Genomic DNA, 22,118 nt, shown 5'->3' with positions numbered 1-22,118 from the left:
ATGCCGGTGTGGGAACGATGGCGTTTTACGCCAGACAAAATGGTGTAAAATGGCCACCGATTCCCCGTTTTGCTGGGGGCTAGCATGCTGGCAGCATAGAGCACCCGGCTCTAGCTGCCGATATGGCCCGGAGAATTGCCTGGTCCATGGCCGCACATGCGCACGGCGGCAGATGTTGAGATTTCAGTTTAGTTTTAGTTTGGGATGTGGACAGAAGACACGCAGCTGCTCTCAATACAGTTCAGTTAAAGATTTGACTGGGGACAGGCCACAAGACCATAAGACATAGGAGCAGAATTAGGCCATTAGGCCCAGTCTTCTCCGCCATTCAACCGTGGCTGATATTTTCTCATCCCCATAACCCCTGATCCCTTTATTAATCAAGAACCTATCTATCTCTGTCTTAAAGACACTCATGGATTTGGCCTCCACATTCTTCTGCGGCAAAGAGTTCCACAAATTCCCCAATCTCTGGCTGAAAAAATTCTTCCGCATCTCAGTTTTAATGGATCGTCCCTTCAGCCTGAGGCTGTGGTCGCGGGTTCTAGTTTTTCCTACTCATGGAAACATCCTCTCCCCATCCACTCTACCCAGGCCTCTCAGTATCCTGTAAGTTTCAATAAGATCCCCCCCCCCCCTCATTCTCTCAAACTCCAACGAGTACAGACCCAGAGTCCCCAACCGTTCCTCATACGACAAGCTCTTCATTTCAGGGATCATTCTTGTGAACCTCCTCTGGACCCTTTCCAAGGTCAGCCCATCCTTCCTTAGATACGGGGCCCAAAACTGCTCACAATACTCCAAATGGGGTCTGCCCAGAGCCTTATACAGCCTCAGAAGTACATCCCTGCTCTTGTATTCTAGCCCTCTCGACATGAATGCTAACATTGCAGTTCCTTCCTAACTGCAAGTTGACCTTAAGAGAATCGTGAACTCGGACTCCTAAGTCCCTATGTGCTTCTGAATTCCGAATCCTTTTCCCATTTAGAAAATAGCCTCTGCCTCCATTCCTCCTTCCAAAGTGCAGAACCTCACTGACCAGACGCAGCTGATCTCAAGACAGTGAGTTAAAGATTTGCCTGTGAACACAGGAATGGTAGCAGTGAAACGTGGAAAGCTGCAAAGTTGCTAGGACCCAAAGGATCTCAATAAACAGCTGAAGAGATCTCACTCCGCCATGCTAATTATTGAAGGAATTGTTTCGCAACTTTCCTAGGCAATGATATTCATTCCCCTGGATGTGGAGGATTGTCACTAGCACGTGAAGCGAGATAAAAGCAGCAGCTTTCCAATACATTCTATCGGGAGATACAGGTGGCTGTGCGTGCAGTTTGGCAATATCAAGGCTCCAGAAGGATATTAGCACAGTCAGCATAGGCTAGTCAGTGATCTGCCCAGAGAGGAACGCATTGTGGATAACCTACTGATGTATGGATATAGAGACACAATGGAAGAACCACAGCTGACCATGATGAGAATTTAATACGACTATAGGAGAAAACTTGACCGATGAATCTAAAGCTGACCAAGATAAAACTGCAACTGAAGATGACTGAAGTCAAGTGCACAGGTTCTGTACTGGCAGCAAAAGGTCTTTGCGAGGCGGGGACACTTAGAGCCGGGACCCGGCTTCAAACAGATCGGGATGTCATCTTTAATGGGTGCCTGACCAGCGCTGCAGCTGTACGGTACCCAGGCCACATCACAGCGGTCTTGGGCCTCTCCCACCCCACACAGTCATCGCCGGCAGATCCTGCCCTTCAATGTCCGGTCTCCGCCCCCGCCCTCCACGCATAAATGCACCCCTCCACCCCAACATGAGACACCTACTAGGGTCCTGCCCTGGCACTCCCCCAGCACAGGTTGGCTCTTCCAGGTTGGCACTGCTATACCTGGCAGTGCCAATGTGCCAGGGGTCAGTGCTAGGGCACTGCCCAGGCATGTCCCTCTACTCCCCCCCCCCCCATCCCAGGGGGCTATGGGGTTATCCCTGCCTCTGAGCCTCTGGAGGGACCCCTCAACTGCCTCTCAACCTGGTGTAAATGACACCGGTGTGATGTCACGCCAGGTCCAGATTCAGTGAGGGGTGGGTGGGGGGGGGGGGGGGGGTTGGGGGGGGGGGCAGGTCAGGAGAGAATGGTTTTAATGGCATCCTAATGAATTAAAATGAGGTTCCTGGGCTGGCATAATGTTCGCTACCTAACTGGGGAGTGGGTTGGGGGGGGGGGGGTAAAATCGTCCCCTACATTTGTAATGCATGTGCAGGTACTGAATAATGGAACAATGCAATCGTTAATGCACGAGAACGGTCGGTATCTGGTGGGTAACTTGAGTAACTCTCAGTCACACAGGATCATGCATGCACATGTATCTTTTGGTCACAAGGATAATGGGAATTTTGCATCTATTCTTTTATATGGAAGGGTTTAGGTTTTGGAAATGCAATTTCATTCTATCTGACTAACTGGCTTGCCAGGATCATGTCACTGTGCCACGAGGCAAGCGCTGCCATTTCCAGCCAATTCAATAAAGATTCTCACAGAGACAGACACGTATAAAGACTGCTGTCCTTATAGATTAAACATACAGTGGCCGGAATTCTCCGGCTATTCACGGGATTCTCTGGTCCCGCTGGCAGTGCATCCCCGCTGTGGGTTTCCCGGCGGCGTGGGGTGGCTTCAATGGGAATTCCCATTGACACAGAATCCTGCCACCAGTAAATGGTGCATCACCTCCCTCTTGCCGAGAAACAAGCGGCTTGGAGGCTGGAGAATCGCGTCAGTAGTTTTCCGGCCTGAATGTCTCAGTAATGGTTGCCATGTCATACTCTTCACGTTGACTCTGTGCTGCAAATCATTCAGTCTATTCCTTTGCACTCTCACTATTTATATAAAGAGGGCTTATTTGAGCTACACACACGAACATCTCCTGTGGTAATATTTTACTCATGCTCTCCCAGTTTAATTACTTTACACCTTTTAGTTTCCCCTTTACCATCACACCTAAAACATAAATTATAACTGATAGTTTGCTCTCTTCCTTTTCATTTGTTTTCAAACTATTGCTTGTACCACCTCTCCTTCCCCTGCCCCCGTTTACTAGTTTAAAGTCCTCTTGACCACCCTATTTATTCCTTCTGTGAAGTAGAGGCCATCTCAATAGTTCAGTTCCTTCGGCCTCAGAACTGGCACCAGTAACCCATGAAACGGAAGCACGTTTTTCCCCACCCTGCTTACCCTTACACTAATTTGCATGTGGTTTGAGTCGTAATCCAGAGATTATAACCCTTGGAGCCCAGTTCATTAATTCAGCTGCTACTTTCTGGCACTCTCTGAACAGGATCTCGTCCATCCCCCCCGCCCCCCCCCCCCCCCCCCTCTGCGGCTAGTCCCAACATGGACATTTGGCTAATTTCAAGCCAAGTTTATATTTGAAAAATTAGTCTTCAAAAATGAATGGAAATGATGTGTGCAGTGGCAGAGGAATTAATCACATTGTGACAGTCCAGTCCACCCATTGAAAATTGATTCACCTTCAAACGAATATTTTCACTGAATCAAATGAAATGTGGTATTGAATTTGTTTGGTGGAGTCTCAGGAATGTTAAAAGTTGTGATTTGATGTTTTTCCTCATAACCGTAATGTAGCATAATGCACAAAAATACAACAAATATGGTCATTTATGGCATTTTTTGCAGAACCAACGTCAACCATCATCCAACAGACAACTCAAAACTTCATAAACCAGATTTCCTATCACAAGAATTTCTATCTTTCTTAGTTACCATTACAATTTTATTTAATGGATTTTTAATGGTAATATTGTTTCTATAGTTGAAAACTTGACTTCGTATTTCCACAGCAAGAACAATAGTTAATGCAATTTCAGATAAATATAATGTTGGCTCATTGCAATACCAATAATCCAATGATTTCAAAACAAACTTAACCAAGTAATTTTGTGTTTTATTTTTATGAATTCTTTTCAACTTAAAGTACACATTTCTGAAGTGTTATAGGTTTACTTGTTCAGCATAGGGATTAATATGACATGCTACATAAAGCAAAATTATCACTACAATTACAAACAATTCATTTGATTTCAAACTCAGATAACTGAGGAAATAAAGCTATGAGTATCTCACGTCAATTGACTTAACTGTGTTGGAAATCAACTGGTACCTGAGAAAACTCCCTATTAACCATTGTTAACTCAATTAACTCAATCTGCATTGTAAAGATAGCAAAATTATAAAGAACTTTTTAATTTGTAGTAGTTTCTGAAATTACTTTGTTAAAGTTCAAGTGCAGAAGTCTTTGTTTTCCTCGAAGATAATTCTTCCAAATAGAACTCCTAATTTAAAGTATTAAGTTTGCATCATTTAGTGATTTCCTGTGTGTGTGTGGGTATTACATTCACATATATAAAATATATGTCACCTACTGGAGTGGTCTTATCGGGAGCAATTGCTCCTGCAGAATTAATATTTAGGTTATGTTAACGTCAGATAATTTCCTTTGCCTCGTTCAAGGTGGTCTTATTGCTGGACCTGCCATTTGCTTGTCTGTGTTTGTCGATAAATAAACAGATTCAAATTTCCTAAATTCTGGATATCACCATTACGAGCAGAACTTTAGGCACTGTTTCAATGGTCAACCAAATTAATTCCATTACTTGTGTCTCAGGTTTGTGCAATGCTTACAATGAAAATATCTCCTCCCTTTCCTGCTGTCAATTATTAAAGCTGGAATATGGTTCCGTGGACTGTAGCAGGTCCCCAGCTTGTGAAAAATGGCCGTTCTTCCGATTCAGGCTGAGACAGTGACTGGCAGAAGCCCCGATGGCAGCTCATCGGTTGCATGGGCTCCCAGATACGGCTGGGGCAGTGTCGTCCCCCAGCTTTCCGGCTTGTTATCGCAGCCACGGCCATCCTGACAAAATCTCTGACGTGGCTTTCTCAATCAGTCACTGGGCAGCAATCAGGAACAGGAACCCTTGATGGTTTTACCTCTCCCGAGCCCAGGAGCATTGAGGATGATGAATGTGTCTCCAGCGTTGCCCTGACAGACCTCAACAGATTAAATCTGTATCCTGTTCTCAGCGCCATTGGTATATTTTTCCCATGAGTTACTGGGAGACTTAATGATTGGAGCTTTAACATAAAAACCGTATCTACCTGATACACAATGTTGAACGACACAAAGGTGAGAGCTCATTGGGGGGAAAAACCTGACTGAAATCCATGAGCGATGCAGATGGTGTGGATTACTCCAGATGTGAAAGGTGTAACTCGAATCTCACAAAAGATGACATGGCAATAAAACATTTCAAATAAATTAGTCACCAGGGCTCCTGGAATGTGACGAGGCTGCTGTAGGATTTTACAGGATGTGCCAGCCTTTGTTGTCCAACCCGAATTGCCATTGAGAAGGCGGTGTTGCGGTGCCTTGAACCACTGCAGTCCCGGTGGTGCAGGTACACCCACAGTGCTGTTAGGGAGGGAGTTCTAAGATTTTGACCCAGCTGTGGTGTATGAATGGCTGGTATATTTCCAAGTCAGAATGGTGCGTGGCTTCAAGGGGAACCTGCAGGTGGTGGTGATCCCATTTATCCGCTGCCCTTGTTCTAGGTGGCAGCGGTCGTTGGCTTGGAAGGTGCTGCTGAAAGAGTCTCAGTGAGTGCTACAGCATAGGCAGTACAAGCGGCCACATCAGTGGTGAAGGGAATGTCGAAGGTGGTGGATGGGTTGCTGATCAAGTGGGCTGCTTTGATGAATGGCGCCAAGCTTTTTTTCAAAATTTAGAATACCCATTTTACTTTTTCCAATTAGGAGGCAATTAAGCGTGGCCAATCTACATACCCTGCACATCTTTTGGGTTGTGGGGTGAGACCCACGCAGACATGTGGAGAATGTTCAAACTCTACATGGACAGTGACCCGGGGCCAGGGTCAAACCCAGCTCCTCGGTGCCGTGAGGCAGCAGTGCTAACCACTGTGTCACCATGCCGCCTGTGAGGCAGCAGTGCTAACCACTGTGCCACCCTCAGTGTCAAGCTTCTTGAGTCTCGTTGGAGTGCAGGACTACGAAAAGACTGCTGCAGGATACAAAGGACTGTGACAAGACCGCTGCAGGATACCTGGTACTGCAAAGAGGCAAGTGGGACTAGCTTACGATTGGATTGGATTGGATTTGCTTATTGTCACGTGTACCGAGGTACAGTGAAAAGTATTTTTCTGCGAGCAGCTCAACAGATCATTAAGTACATGAGAAGAAAAGGGAATAAAAGAAAATACATAATAGGGCAACACAACATATACAATGTAACTACATAAGCACTGGCATCGGATGAAGCATACAGGGTGTAGTGTTAATGAAGTCAGTCCATAAGAGGGTCATTTAGGAGTCTGGTGACAGTGGGGAAGAAGCTGTTTTTGAGTCTGTTTGTGTGTGTTCTCAGACTTCTGTATCTCCTGCCCGATGGAAGAAGTTGGAAGAGTGAGTAAGCCGGGTGGGAGGGGACTTTGATTATGCTGCCTGCTTTCCCCAGGCAGCGGGAGGTGTAGATGGAGTCAATGGATGGGAGGCAGGTTTGTGTGATGGACTGGGCGGTGTTCACGACTCTCTGAAGTTTCTTGCAGTCCTGGGCCGAGCAGTTGCCATACCAGGCTGTGATGCAGCCCGATAGGATGCTTTCTATGGTGCATCTGTAAAAGTTGGTAAGAGTCAATGTGGACATGCCGAATTTCCTTAGTTTCCTGAGGAAGTATAGGAGCTGTTGTGCTTTCTTGGTGGTAGCGTCGACGTGGGTGGACTAGGACAGATTTTTGCAGATGTGCACCCCTAGGAATTTGAAACTGCTAACCATCTCCACCTCGGCCCCGTTGATGCTGACAGGGGTGTGTACAGTACATTGCTTCCTGAAGTCAATTACCAGCTCTTTAGTTTTGCTGGCATTGAGGGAGAGATTGTTGTCGCTACACCACTCCACTAGGTTCTCTATCTCCCTCCTGTATTCGGACTCATCGTTATTCGAGATCCGGCCCACTATGGTCGTATCGTCAGCAAACTTGTAGATGGAGTTGGAACCAAGTTTTGCTACAGTCGTGTGTGTACAGGGAGTAGAGTAGGGGGCTAAGCACGCAGCCTTGCGGGGCCCCGTTGTTGAGAACTATTGTGGAGGAGGTGTTGCTGTTCATTCTTACTGATTGTGGTCTGTTGGTCAAAAAATCGAGGATCCAGTTGCAGAGTGGGGAGCCAAGTCCTAGGTTTTGGAGCTTTGATATGAGCTTGGCTGGGATTATGGTGTTGAAGGCGGAGCTGTAGTCAATAAATAGTGATAGAAACTCGGCGTCATTGGCTGATGGGCCTGTTTCCATGCTGTAAACATCTATGACTCTATGCTGCTGAGGGACTGTGAAGAGCCTGCTGCAGGATATAATTTGATTTGATTTATTATTGTCACATGTATTGGTATACAGTGAAAAGTTTTGTTTCTTGCATGCTGTACTAACAGCGCATACCGTACATAGGGAAGGAAGGAGAGACTGCAGAATATAATGTTACAGTCATAGCAAGGTGTAGAGAAAAGATCAACTTAATACGAGGTAGGTCCATTCAAAAGTCTGATGGCAGTAGGGAAGAAGCTGTTCTTGAGTCGGTTGGTACGTGACCTCAAACTTTGGTATCTTTTTCCTGACGGAAGAAGGTGGAAGAGAGTATGTCCGGGGTGCGTGGGGTCCTTAATTATGCTGGCTGCCTTTCTGAGGCAGCGGGAATTGTAGACAGAGTTGGTGGATGGGAGGCTGGTTTGCGTGATGGATTGGGCTACATTCACAACCTTTTGTAGTTTCCTGCGGTCTTGGGCAGAGCAGGATCCATACCAAGCTGTGATACAACCAGAAAGAATGCTTTCTATGAAGCATCTGTAGAAGTTGGTGAGTGTCTTAGGCAACATGCCAAATTTCCTTAGTCTTCTGAGAAAGTAGAGTCGTTGGTGGGCTTTCTTAACTACAGTGGCGGCATGGGGGGACCAGGACAGGCTGTTGGTGATCTGGACACCTAAAAACTTGAAGCTCTTGACCCTTTCTACTTCGTTCCCATTGATGTAGACAGGGGAATGTTCTCCACTACACTTCCTAAAGTCGATGACAATCTCCTTCGTTTTGTTGGCATTGAGGGAGAGATTATTGTTGTCGCACCAGTTCACCAGATTCTCTATCTCATTCCTGTACTGTGTCTCGTCATTGTTTGAAATCCGACATACTGCTGTGGTGTCATCAGCAAATTTGAAAATCGAGTTGGAGGGGAATTTGGCCACACAGTCATAGATGTATAAGGAGTATAGTAGGGGGCTGAGGACACAGCCTTGTGGGGGCACTGGAGGAGGTGTTGTTGCCTATCATAAGGGACTGTGAAGAGGCTGCTGCAGGATACAAGTGACTGCAAAGAGGCTGCTCAAGGATATAAGCGACTGTGAAGAGGCTGCGGCAGGATATGTAGAACTTGGTTTGGAATTTATTTGTTACCCAAGATCTTCCTTAACTGATGCAGAAACGTAACAAAAATGTAACTGTGATTTAGTCAGCTGAGTGAATGGTTGGGAAACATGTTTATTTCCGGCCAGATTTGTGGAAAGCAGATAATGGCAGGAAAACTGATCATTCTAAAATAGGACTCCAATATCTTGTGGATGACGCCCAGAACATTTACCTGCGTTGAGATACTGTCAAAATAAAATAAAATTGAGCACATTTTGATGCCACAAATTCTCCATTTATAATTTCCAAAGCTGGAGCAGTTTGCTGGTTTCAAAATCTTTTGACTTCACCCTAACTTAATACCCTTACAACAATTTGTCAAAACTGAACAGTAATAGGTGACTGTACATAAGTTACCAAGAGCAATATTCTGCATTTCCAGTAAGGACAAAGCCACATCTTTTTTTCCATAATAGCTCTGGTCCAATTACTCCAAAACACGTACCCCGTTTGTATTGAAAATAATGTCAGTCTTCAGTACATAAATAATTTAGGATGCCAATAAAAGTAGACACTGCTGTAAATTCAGAAGATGGCATGGAAACTGGAGACAGTTTTTGTTTGGTCAACGTTGAGAGATCAGGTAGGAAAACAGGTGTGCCCCATGACCAATATTCAAGCTTCCTCTTGGCGTTCATGTCTGATCTAGCCAATCAGCATTTTTAGGAGCTTTGCAGGTGTGCACGTCTGTCATTTCATGGCATTCCTTACAGCGGACCACACAACACCAGTGAAATTTACATTCACATTTTGTTACTCGCATGACACGGGAGGTGTCGTAGCCCCGTCCGCAACACATCACTTCGCATCCGTCCATTCCTCGAGAGGTCCTGTTGCATACTCTGCCCGCGGTGCCCAAAGAACCTGGCAAGTAAGGGGAAAAAAATATCACAGCTCTTTACAACACTGGGAGCAGGTAACTGATAGCTGACACAAAAATTTCCCTTGAACACCAAAGAATAATTTGTAACACATGAAGAATCTGCAGTGTGTTTAAGAATGCTGAGTTATATGAACCATGATAAAGATTATATTTCTACTGTTTCTGAGTCCAGTTTTCAGTATCTGCAGGCAGCTGTCTGATATATGATAGCGCACAAAGATATCAAACTGTGGCCTGTCGTTCTCTTGACTGTGAATGATAAATGAGGCAATTTATCTCCACTTTGCATTGTCACGTTAAAGTTGGCAGGTGATCCATTTTAATAACCGAACATTTACTGACCTATTATAAAGTAAAACAGAACATGATTTGATTGTCCATAGAATTTCAGAGAATTTACAGTGCAGAAGGAGGCCATTCGGCCCATCGGGTCTGCACCGGCTCTTGGAAAGAGCACCCTGCCCAAATCCACACCTCCACCCTATCCTCATAACCCAGTAACCCCACCCAATACTGAGGGCAATTTTGGACACTAAGGGCAATTTAGCATGGCCAATCCACCTAAACGGCACATCTTTGGACTGTGGGAGGAAACCGGAGCACCCGGAGGAAACCCACGCAGACACGGGGAGAAGATGCAGGCTCCGCACAGGCAGTGACCAGGAAAGCTTTGACTTGGTTTGAAACAATGTTCATGGAAAGCAGAGAGAACAGCTTAGCTGAATCTGCTTCAACATTTTCTTGAGTATGTGTATATATTTTTCTCCCTTAATTGTTTCCCTCTTGCCCTGAAGTCATTGCTTATTGCTGGGCAGCACATCTGTGTTCATCAGAGTCTTCTGTAATCTCCCTCATCTGGTTATTCTTCAACCAGGAAGCTAGACAGTGGGTCACATTAAGCTCATTAACCAATAAAAACACCATGGCTAAGCCCCAGCTCTTCCTCACCCGATGATCATATCACATGCACTTTCCAGCAATGGTCACTGGATAGTCCTGCTCAGCTTGGAGTTTCTCTGAACCCTCAGGCTGGGATTTACAAATGGAAGGCAAACTGAAGGTTGAGCCACAATCCCTGGATTGCATGGTCTTGAATTTACCACAAGCTGGGAAATCTTTATCTACTGGGGCAGCGCGGTAGCCCACGTGGCTAGCACTGTGGCTTCACAGCGCTAGGTTCCCAGGTTCGAGTTCCCGCTGGGTCACTGGCTGTGCGGAGTCTGCACATTCTCCCCATGTCTGCGTGGGTTTCCTCCGAGTGATCAGGTTTCCTCCCACAGTCCAAAGACGTGCAGGTTAGGTGGATTGGCCATGCTAAATTGCCCTTAATGTGCAAAAAGGTTAGGAGGGGTTATTGGGTTACGGGGATAGGGTGGAAGTGAGGGCTTAAGTGAGTCGGTGCAGACTTGCTGGGCCGAATGGCCTCCTTCTGCACTGTATGTTCTATGTAACTAGACTAAAATTACAGCCACATTATGGTGAAAGCTCACCCTAATTCATCATTTAAATTTAAACACATAGAATAATATTAAATATTTGTGACTTCACTCATAAAGCTGTAGCTTTGCCGTTCAATCACAGTCTTGCGTTTCTTGTTCAAGATAATGGGTTGGGTGTGAAATTGCACTGTGAAATGGGCTCAGAGTGAATTGCCAGCCAATTTTCCCACACTGACAGTTTTTATTTTTCATTAACTTGGAGAATATTGTTGATGCCTAGCCGTGTAAAAATTAAAATAAAACTATGAATCGAGTCGCCAATAAGAGGTTGAACTATTGTGAACTTCAGAGGAAAGAAATCAGACAGGGCAAAAAGTCGACTGCGAGCCCATTTTGCGCTGGTATAGACCAATCTCACTGCCAAAATCCTATTACCGGGAAGGAACAGATCATATAAACTTAAGAGTGCACCAGAAGATAAGGCTTGAGGCTGTAAAAATAATGAAAAGACAGAATTAAAGGCACTCTCTCTCAATACACACAGCATTGGTAACAAGGTCGATGAACTGACAACACAAATAGAAGTAAATGGGTATAATCTAATTGGCAACATAGGGACATGGCTGCAGGGTGACCAGAGCTGGGAAATGAATGTTCAAGGTTCTTTGAGGGAAAGGAGATAAGGTAACACTGTTAATAAAGTATGAGATCAGTACATTAGTGAGAGCGGATCTTAGTTTGGATGGTATAGAATACATATCAGTGGAACTAAGTAACAGCAAGGTGCAGTAAACATTGATAGGAATTGTTTATAGGGCACCAAACAGTAGTAGTAGGGCATGATATAAATCAAGAAATTAGAGGTGCGTGTAACAAAGGTAATAGAGAATCATAGGGTACTTCAATCTACATAAAGACTGGGTAAACCTAATATTATAGAGAACGAATTCCTGGAATATAAACAACATTATTTTTAGGACAGTACGTTGAGGAACCAACCAGGGAAGGGGGTATTTTAGATTGTGAAATGAGAATGGGCTAATTAATAATCTAATTACAAAGGAGCCTCAAGGAAAGAGTGACCATAATATGGGTCTTAAACCTGCACAAAGAAACTACGAGGGTATGAGGGGAAAATTGACTGTTAAATTGTGGAAACTGTATTCGAACATGTGACAATGGCGGCATGGTGGTGCAGTGGTTAGCACTGCTGCCTCACAGCGCCAAGGTACAAGGTTCGATCCCAGCCTTCTGACACTGTCCGTGTGGAGTTTTCACATTCTCCCCGTCTCTGCATCGGTCTCACTCCCACAAAAAAAAAGAAAAAAATATATAGTGAGCAGCACAGTAGCATAGTGGTTAGCACAATTGCTTCGCAGCTCCAGGGTCCCAGGTTCGATTCCCGCCTTGGGTCACTGTCTGTGCAGAGTCTGCACGTTCTCCCCGTGTGTGCGTGGGTTTCCGCCGGGTGCTCCAGTTTCCTCCCACAAGTCCAAAGATGTGCCGGTTAGGTGGACTGGCCATGATAAATTGCCCTTAGCGTCGGAAATTGCCCTTCGTGTTGGGTGGGGTTGCTGGGTTGTGGGGATGGGGTAGAGGTGTGGGCTTGGGTGGGTGCACTTTCCAGGAGCCGGTGCAGACTCGATGGGCTGAATGGCCTCCTTCTCACTATAGATTCTATGAATCTATGAACTCAAAAGATGTGCAGGGTAGGTGAATTGGCCATGCTAAATTGCCCCTTAAGTGGAAAAAAAATTGGATACTCTAAATTTTTTTTTTTTAAACGTGTGACCATGGTCACGCATTTAAACAATTCATACATGGCTTACAACAAATATACATTCCTTTTAGACACAAAAATCTAGCACAAAAGGTGATGCAGCAGATCATTGTCCGGTTGGCAGAATGTGACTAGTGGGGAACCGCCAAGCTCAGTGATTGGGACTCAGCTGTTTACAATCTATATCAATGATATTAATGTGGGGGCCAAATGTACTAGTTACAAGGCTTCAATTTTCAGGATGGTGAGGACTCTGTGCCCCCTGATGGAATTCCCTCCTCGGAGGGCTGCTATCCAATCAAGTTGGCCAGATCTTCTCCCAGGTCTCTGAGGTGAGGGCAATCTCCAGTCTGGTGGCCTTCTGATTGAGGCAGCTCCCCCCCCCTCCCCCCCTCCCAACCACCCCGCACCTTTTGCCCGAGATCGAGGGTGAAAACATTTTCCAGTTTGGTCCAACTGGCGCCCACCAGCGTAAAAATTGAAGCCGGTAGGAAAAGGCCCTGAAGTGAACATTAAGTGCCAACTTAAGGGCCTTAAATAGGGGCAATGGCAGGTTTCCCCGTCAGAGGCCTGCCAACCCTTCCCCACCCATCTGGCTTTGGGTGGGCGGGAGCGCGGAGGGAATCCCATTCATGCAGTTTTATGCTCCCAATACTTCAGACCCCACTGCGGGGGGTGGGGGGGAGGTGAAGCTACAATTCTGGCTCAGGTTTGCTCGTGCACAAACCTACGTGGGAATGTGAGTTGCGAAGGGGATGCAAAGAGGCCTCAAGAAGATTTAGACAGAGGGAGTGGGCGAGAACATGGCAGATGGGATATAACTTGGAAAAATGAGAAGTGATCCACTTTTAGTAGGAAAAGCAGAAATGTAGAGTATTTCTTAAATGGTGAGAGATTGAGAACTGTTGATGTCCAAATGGTCCTGAATGCCCTTGTTTATAAGTCACTGAAATTTGCAGGTGTAGCAATTAAGAAGGTGAGTCATAGGTTGGCCTTGAAGAGAATTTGGGTAGAGGAGTAAAGATGTTTCGCTGCAATTGTGTAGAACCTTGGTGAGATCACACCTGGAGTATTGTAAACAGTTCTGGTCTCCTTACCCAAGGAAAGATACACTGGCCATAGAGAGTGAAAAGAAGGTTCACCAGGCTGAACCCCGGGCTGGCAGGATTGTCCGGTGAGGAGAGGTTGAGGAGACGGGGCATTTTCTCTAGAATTGAGAAGGATGAGATGTAATCTCACTGAACCGCATACAATTCTTACAGGGGTAGATACAGGAGGGGCGTATCCCCCAGCTGGTATAGGGTTTTGGGGGGGGGAGGGTGTGGGGGTGGGAGGGGGTGTCTAGAACCAGGTTACACAGTTTTAAAAGAAGAGGCATTTAGGATTAAGATAAGGAGGAATTTGTTCACTCGGAGAATGGTGAATCTTTGCAATTCTCTATCCCAGAGGGCGGTGAAGGCTCAGCCATGAGTATATTTAAGACAGAGATCGCTAGATTTCCAGACGTTAAAAAATCAAGGGATAAAGGGATAGTGCAGGAAAATGGCATTCAGGTATAAGTTCAGCCATGGTCTAGTTGAATGGTGGAACAGGCTCGAGGGGCCGAATGGCCACTCCTGCTTCTTAGGTCTGCATTTCCTCACGGCAGGCACTGGGGAACCTAGTGCTAACATTACAACACAACAGGTAAGCTTACATTTACTACATTCATTTCACAATGAATCCATAATTCACAACTATGATATCTGATAACGTAGCGAAAATCATCTTATAAAGGTCATATCATGTCATATCTCTGAAAGGGGGTTGGTTCATTGTACAATTCTGTAATAATGTTTTCATAGAATCCCTACATTGCAGAAGGAGGCCATTCGGCCCACCGTGTCTGCACCGACCCGCTGAAAGAGTACGCTACCTAGGCCCAAGACGCCAACCTATCTCCGTAACCTCCACCAAACTCTGGAATGCTAAGTGGCAATTTATCATGGCCACTCCACCTAACCTGCACATCTTTGGACTGTGGGAGGAAACCGGATCACCCGGAGGAGACCCAGGCAGACACGGGGAGAACGTGCAAACTTCACACAGTCACCCGAGGCTGGAATTGAACCCAGGTCCCTGGTGCTGTGAGGCAGCAGTGCTAACCACTGTGCCACCGTGCTGCCCAGATGCCAACTGTTTTAGATGCCAGCTGTTAATTACAAAGGCAGTATCGATTCACTGACTCCTGTTCACTGGGAGCTGGAAAAAAGCTGCTCAAAACATTCCATTGGAATCTTCGTATTAAAACTAGATTGTAAACCCCTCTGTTTGGGGCTGATTTCTTAACCCATTGTCATGTGACCGCTACCAATGATCGCGTTAAAACATGTCTGCAATCTTCCCGAAAATATTCACGTTGCACCTCTATGTGTGTCTTTTCATCGCCTAACCTTTTCGATTAGCCTGCTAATATCTCAAACTTTGCAAAATCCGCTGTAGGAGCAGATAGCGACCTCCAGCTTTGTCCATATCTACAGCACTTCTGGAGGCTGGCGTGCGTTAAACTAATGTGATGTGCCATCAGTCAACAGAGAAATGATCCATGAAAATGGAGCTTTTGAAAAGCATTGCGTTTCTAATCCATACCAGCTCAATGTAATCTAGTCCTGGTGGCATTTTGTGCTGTTTCTGACCACACAGGAGGCATAAAATCAAATGACAATGAGTGATACAAACAACTTAAAATGCACAGAGCTAGGGCGGCACGGTGGCACAGTGGTTAGCACTGCTGCCTCACACCGCCAAGGACACGGGTTCCATCCTGTCCGCGTGGAGTTTGCACATTCTCCCCGTGTCTGCATGGGTCTCACCCCCACAACCCCAAGATGTACAAGGTAGGTGGATTGGCCACGCTAAATTGCCCCTTAATTGGAAAGATATGTAATAATAAAAAATTTTAAATGCACGGAGCTCCCAGCACAGAGAATCAGATACTTGGGACTTACACTGCACACTAGTCAGAACTCTGCACACTAGTCAGAATTGAAAATAAGTCAACAAGTGAAGATAGAATGTGTAAGAGAACAATAAAATTGAAAACTGACCTTAGAAAAGAATTACATTACTGATTCCACAGTTTATTTTGGCCACAGTCCCAGTTTATTGCCCATGTTACTCATTTTTTTAAAAACTTACTTTCTATTATAGAAATGCAATATTTCAAATCATATTTTAATTATCTTGCACACCTCCATCACTAAAATGACTTGACACCGCCAAAAAACAAGATGCTAATTGGTATTCGTATATGAAGGCATGTATCATTGGTAAAGGCGCCCATGTGGGGTACCCTGAAATGATCAACCGCGATTGTCAGTCAGTCTAATATAGACGCAATAATCCCCTGGGTTCGATTCCGACCTCAGGTGACTGTGTGGAGTTTGCACTTTCTCCCCGTGTCTGCACCCGTTTCCTCCGGCTGCCATTGGTGTGCAGGTTTGGTGGATTGGCCAGGCTAAAATGACCCCTTAGTGTACAAAGGTTAGGTGGGGTTACGGGAATAGGGTGGGGGATTGGGCCTGGATAGTGTGCTCTTTCAGGTGGGTGGGGGGGGGGGGTCGGTCTGCACTGTAAGGATTGTATGATTCTTCCGACTAGAGAGGTTTGATGCAAGTTGTCTATGGAATGCAAGGTATTTCCAGGACAGCTGTTCAGGTGTTAAGTATCCTTTTGAGGAAACATTTTGGCTGTATGGCCAGGGAAATTCAATCTATTAAAATTGGTAAATGGTGCAGCTGAACTTGGACAGGGGAGGTTTTAAGCTGGTTATAGTACAAAATGACTCTAGGTGGTTGAACTAAGCATTATTGGAGTTCTAATTTCCTGTTCTTTTAGCAAAGGTCCCAGTGTGATGTTTGGTATTCTTGGTTGGGCCCGGTCTGTTCTGAACAGATGCGGCATCGTTTTAACAGATAGCAAACAAAAACAATCATTGTGGCACCAAGCTTCGTCGTGGCTTTCCTGCACTGGGAGTCAGAAGGGTACTAAAGAAATATAGCCACGCCGCCAAAATGCAATAATTCAACCAAGCAAAACAAAACAAAAAATCTATAAATGCTCAAGACTAGAGTAAATAAACTGAGGAAGCTGTGGACTGTGGAACCTCCGCGACCTGCGTGAGTACTGGCTGCCCATAGAGGTCTCACAAAGTCAAGCCAGAGGTTCAGCTTTTACGGATAAGATAGGGAACTGTCCCAAGGGCATCCACGGGGAACTGAATTCTGAAGCAGTTAGAAATGGAGGATTAAACTCATGCTTTGAAAATTGGAATATTTTGATTCAATTACAGAATGGAAACATGGATTATAACTCTTACAATTTTGATTAAAGCCCTCGATACAAGCAGCCACAAAATGTTATCCCTTCGTAAATCTGCCAGCAACGAGTGTGTTGGCAATAGCTGAGAAAGCGAGGTGCCTGTGTGGCTGCAGTATCTGTATTTGTGTTGCCATAACATGTCACAGAATTAGCAACTGCACTACCGTCACTGGACGGTGAATCATCATCGCTTGTGCCTTCAGACCGCAGCAATATTCTCAGATTCCAAAATGAACGCATGAACTTTACTGCTGGGCCTTTTCGGGATATTTACGGAATAAAAGAATCAATGGAAAATGCAGGGGTGGGAGCTCGAGCATTGGTGGAAAGGGCTGTCATCTTCTTGTCCACAGTGATTTCAGGAATGTAGCGAAAAGCCGACCAATGATACACACTCCGTTGGAATCCAGAGCAATAAGAGTTCAGGAAAAGGGTGTTTCAAGAAATGATTAATGTCTAAAAAGCCAGTTACACTGTCAACTTTCAGACGTGCGTCAAGTGTCAAGTTAAAATTGTTGTGTGCCTAGGGAATCAGCCTGGTGAGTTTATCGTAGAGGTGGTGGCGAACTGTGCCCCTGCCTGAACTTGGCTACCTGAGCGCTGACCTATTGTGGAACCGGAGATCTTACGAATTTGGATGGGGTAGAACTTTAACCCATGATATGTTTTTTTTCTAAGTTTTGCCGCTAATGGGGAGTCAAGAGGCTCACCTGTTCTGCTGGACAATAAAATGACTGAACAGTGATGTCTTTAGGCAGGGTCCAACTTACTTGGGAACCAGCTGTACAAAGTTGCTATTTGAGGGTACCGACCAGGGATGGTGCTGCAATGGAACCGGTTTCGAAATGGCCATCCGCTCGAGATAATATTACCATTACATTCTTAAATCTTAAATGTCAAAGTCAGTCGTAGTCTTTGAGGGCTGCTAAATGCTTACATGCGTAGTCTTTTAGAAAAAGAATTTAAAACGGTGTTTCATCATTTGGTCAGAGGGCTCTGTGGATACTCTGTGAAGAGCACTATTAAAAATGATAACTGGATTATTTTTCCATGACAATTATTGGCAAACAACAAATGCTGAAACGCTAGGCACATATGCCGATCTCAATCTTTAATCTTGAACCACTGCCATCCATGTAGGGTATGGTACAACTTGACTAGCTTGCTGATCCATTTCAGAGGACAGTTACGAGTCACCCACATTGCTGTGGGTCTGGACTCGCATGTCACAGTTAAGCAGCGCAAATTCCCTCCTCGAAAGGGCATAAGTGAATCAGGAGGGTCTTCTGGAAATCAATGACAGATTCATGGCACCATTACCAAGACGAGGGATGTGATCAAACAGCCACGCTACGCCAGGCGCAAATCCCAGCGTGCCGGTTAGATCATCATAGAATTCATCATAGAATTTACAGTGCAGAAGGAGGCTATTCGGCCCATCGAGTCTGCACCGGCTCTTGGACAGAGCACCCTGCCCAAGGTCACCGCCTCCACCCTATCCCCATAACCCAGTGACCCCACCCAACACTAAGGGCAATTTTGGACACTACGGGCAATTTATCATGGCCAATCCACCTAACCTGCACATCTTTGGACTGTGGGAGGAAACCGGAGCACCCGGAGGAAACCCACGCACACACGGGGAGGATGTGCAGACTCCGCACAGACAGTGACCCAAGCCGGAATCGAACCTGGGACCCTGGAGCTGTGAAGCAATTGTGCTAACCACTGTGCTACCATGCTGCCCAATTGTGGGAGAGTCCGAAATCGGGAAGCAGCCCGGCACCGACCGGTTTCCAATTTGACCGGCCCGCTCCCATTAGCGTGGCGAGAAATCAATAATCACTAAGTACGGCCAATCTGCATCCCAATAACGGGACGGAACCCCTATCTAATGGCCTCCCGTGATCTAACCGGCTCCCCAGCGAGCGGTCACACGGGTACCATTTCGCACACCTATTAAAAATGTGAAGCTAACGAAATGGCTTCTGTGGGGATCGGAGGAGGTCAGTAGCATTCTTCGTAAAGATGGCTACTGCCCTGGTGCTCGGGGTGGGGGGGGGGGGGGGGGCGTGGGTGCCGGGGGGGGGGGGGGGGGGTTGGGCGTGTCAGACACCACTGGTGGGTAATATGGTGCAGGTCACTAAACCCCCACTGACCGTGGCTGTCTGTAGCCGTGCAGCTGAAGACTATTGCTAGTCAGGAATTGGCAATGTTAGTAATGGGAGCACTCCACAGCCCCCAAGTGGACATCCAGGGGGTAGACGTGCCATGTCGCAGGCGGGTGTTACTGCCGGCACCCTGATCAGATGCTGCGACCCGGACACGTTGCCTGAACACTGGAGGCTGCACAATCACAGGGCAGCAGCCAACAACCAATCTGACCCTGTATCCAGTTCTCTCCTCCAGCTTTGACAAGGAGTCACCCAGACTCGAAACGTTAGCCCCCTTCTCTCTCTCCACAGATGCTGTCAGACCTGCAGAGATTGTCTAGCATTTTCTGTTTTGTTTCAGGTTCCAGCATTCGCTGTAGTTTGCTTTTATTTATCCGCGAGCTGGGCCACGGCACTGAGAACACCCCCCCCAACTAGAGGGTGGGTGTATCGGGAGAGGGGGTATTTGGGCCCGGCCCCAGTTCCATTCCCGGCGGGGGTCTGGGTCCGGGGATTAGTGCTCAGGGCCCACTGCAGTGGCCAGGGCTGGGTGTGCAGGGCCGAGCCCCCAGCACAACTGGCTCGTTGGATGGCACCCTGCCAGGTAGCACGGAATCTAAGGGTGAATCATAGAATCATAGAAGTTTACAGCATGGAAACAGGCCCTTCGGCCCAACCAGTCCATGCCGCCCAGTTTTTACCATTAAGCTAGTCCCAGTTGCCCGCACTTGGCCCATAACCCTCTATACCCATCTTACCCATGTAACCATCTAAATGCTTTTTGAAAGACACAATTGTACCCGCCTCTACTACTACCTCTGGCAGCCCATTCCAGACACTCACTACCCTCTGAGTGAAGAAATTGCCCCTCTGGGCCCTTCTGAATCTCTCCCCTCTCACCTTAAACCTATGCCCTCTAGTTTTAGACTCCCCTACCTTTGGGAAAAGATGTTGACTATCTACCTTATCTATGCCCCTCATTATTTTATAGACCTCTATAAGATCACCCCTAAGCCTCCTACGCTCCAGGGAAAAAAGTCCCAGTCTATCCAGCCTCTCCTTATAACTCAAACCATCAAGTCCCGGCAACATCCTAGTAAATCTTTTCTGCACTCTTTCTAGTTTAATAATATCCTTTCTATAATAGGGTGACCAGAACTGCACACAGTATTCCAAGTGTGGCCGTACCAATGTCTTGCACAACTTCAACAAGACGTCCCAACTCCTATATTCAATGTTCTGACCAATGAAACCAAGCATGCCGAATGCCTTCTTCACCACCCTGTCCACCTGCGACTCCACCTTCAAGGAGCTATGAACCTGTACTCCTAGATCTCTTTGTTCTATAACTCTCCCCAACGCCATACCATTAACTGAGTAGGTCCTGGCCTGATTCTATCTGCCAAAATGCATCACCTCACATTTATCTAAATTAAACTCCATCTGCCATTCGTCGGCCCACTGGCCTAATTGATCAAGATCCCGTTGCAATCCTAGATAACCTTCTTCACTATCCACTGTGCCACCAATCTTGGTGTCATCTGCAAACTTACTAACCATGCCTCCTAAATTCTCATCCAAATCATTAATATAAATCACAAATAACAGTGGACCCAGCACCGATCCCTGAGGCACACCACTGGTCACAGGCCTCCAGTTTGAAAAACAACCCTCTACAACCACCCTCTGCCTTCTGTCGTCCAGCCAATTTTGAATCCAATTGGCAACCTCACCCTGGATCCCGTGAGCTTTAACCTTCTGCAACAACCTACCATGCGGTACCTTGTCAAAGGCTTTGCTAAAGTCCATGTAGACAACGTCTACTGCACTGCCCTCATCTACCTTCTTGGTCACTCCCTCAAATAACTCAATCAAATTTGTGAGACATGATTTTCCACGCACAAAGCCATGCTGACTGCCCCGAATCAGTCCTTGCCTCTCTAAATGCTTGTAGATCCTGTCTCTCAGAATACCTTCTAGCAACGTACCTACTACAGACGTTAGGCTCACCGGTCTGTAGTTCCCAGGCTTTTCCCTGCTGCCCTTCTTAAACAAGGGCACAACATTCGCCACTCTCCAATCTTCAGGCACCTCACTTGTGGCTGCCGATGATTCAAATATCTCGGTTAGGGGACCCGCAATTTCCTCCCTAGCCTCCCACAACATCCTGGGATACATTTCATCAGGTCCCGGGGATTTATCTACCTTGATGCGCTTTAAGACTTCCAGCACCTCCTCCTCTGTAATATGCACACTTCTCAAGACATCACTATTTATTTCCCTTAGTTTCCTAACTTCCATGCCTTTCTCCACCGTGAATACCGATGAGAAATATTCATTCAGGATCTCACCCAACTCTTGTGGCTCTGCACATAGATGCCCTTGTTGATCCTTAAGAGGCCCTACTCTGTCCCTAGTTACTCTTTTCCCCTTTATGTATCTGTAGAATCTCTTTGGATTCTCCCTTGCATTATTTGCCAAAGCAATTTCATGTCCCCTTTTTGCCCTCCTGATTTCCCTCTTAACTCTATTTCGACAATCTCTATACTCTTCAAGGGATCTACTTGATCCCAGTTGCTTATGTACGTCATATGCCTCCTTCTTCTTTTTGACCAGAGTCTCAATATCTCGGGTCATCCAGGGTTCCCTACTTCTACAAGCCTTGCCCTTCACTCTAAAGGGAATGTGCTTACCCTGCACCCTGGTTAACACATTTTTAAAAGCCTCCCATTTACCAGCCGTCCCTTTGTCTGCCAATAGTCTCCCCCAATCTACCTCTGCAAGTTCCTGTCTGATACCATCAAAATTGGCCTTGCCCCAATTAAGAATTTTAACTCTTGGGCCAGACCTATCATTCTCCATAGCTATCTTAAAACTAATGGAATTATGGTCACTTGTCCCAAAGTGATCCCTCACTAGCACTTCTGTCACTTGCCCTTCCTTATTTCCCAAGACGAGGTCAAGT

At 46.2% G+C, this 22,118-nt stretch overlaps 1 protein-coding gene across 1 annotated transcript in view; it reads right to left on the bottom strand.

The window, feature by feature from the left end:
• Nucleotides 1-8,752: 8,752 nt before the first annotated feature.
• The window catches only part of wnt2 (wingless-type MMTV integration site family member 2), a 48,405-nt gene continuing 35,039 nt past the window's right edge, over nt 8,753-22,118 (bottom strand). Inside the window, exon 5 of the mRNA XM_072485249.1 lies at nt 8,753-9,403. Within this exon, the coding sequence (XP_072341350.1) occupies nt 9,174-9,403 (230 nt within the window). The 3' untranslated portion in view covers nt 8,753-9,173. The remainder of the gene's footprint in view (nt 9,404-22,118) is intronic.

The sequence above is a fragment of the Scyliorhinus torazame genome, chromosome 19 (genome assembly GCF_047496885.1).
Source record: "Scyliorhinus torazame isolate Kashiwa2021f chromosome 19, sScyTor2.1, whole genome shotgun sequence".
In the NCBI taxonomy this organism is placed as follows: Eukaryota; Metazoa; Chordata; class Chondrichthyes; order Carcharhiniformes; family Scyliorhinidae; genus Scyliorhinus; species Scyliorhinus torazame.
Note: the sequence above shows the minus strand (reverse complement) of the source record. Positions and strands in the feature narration are given on the sequence as shown.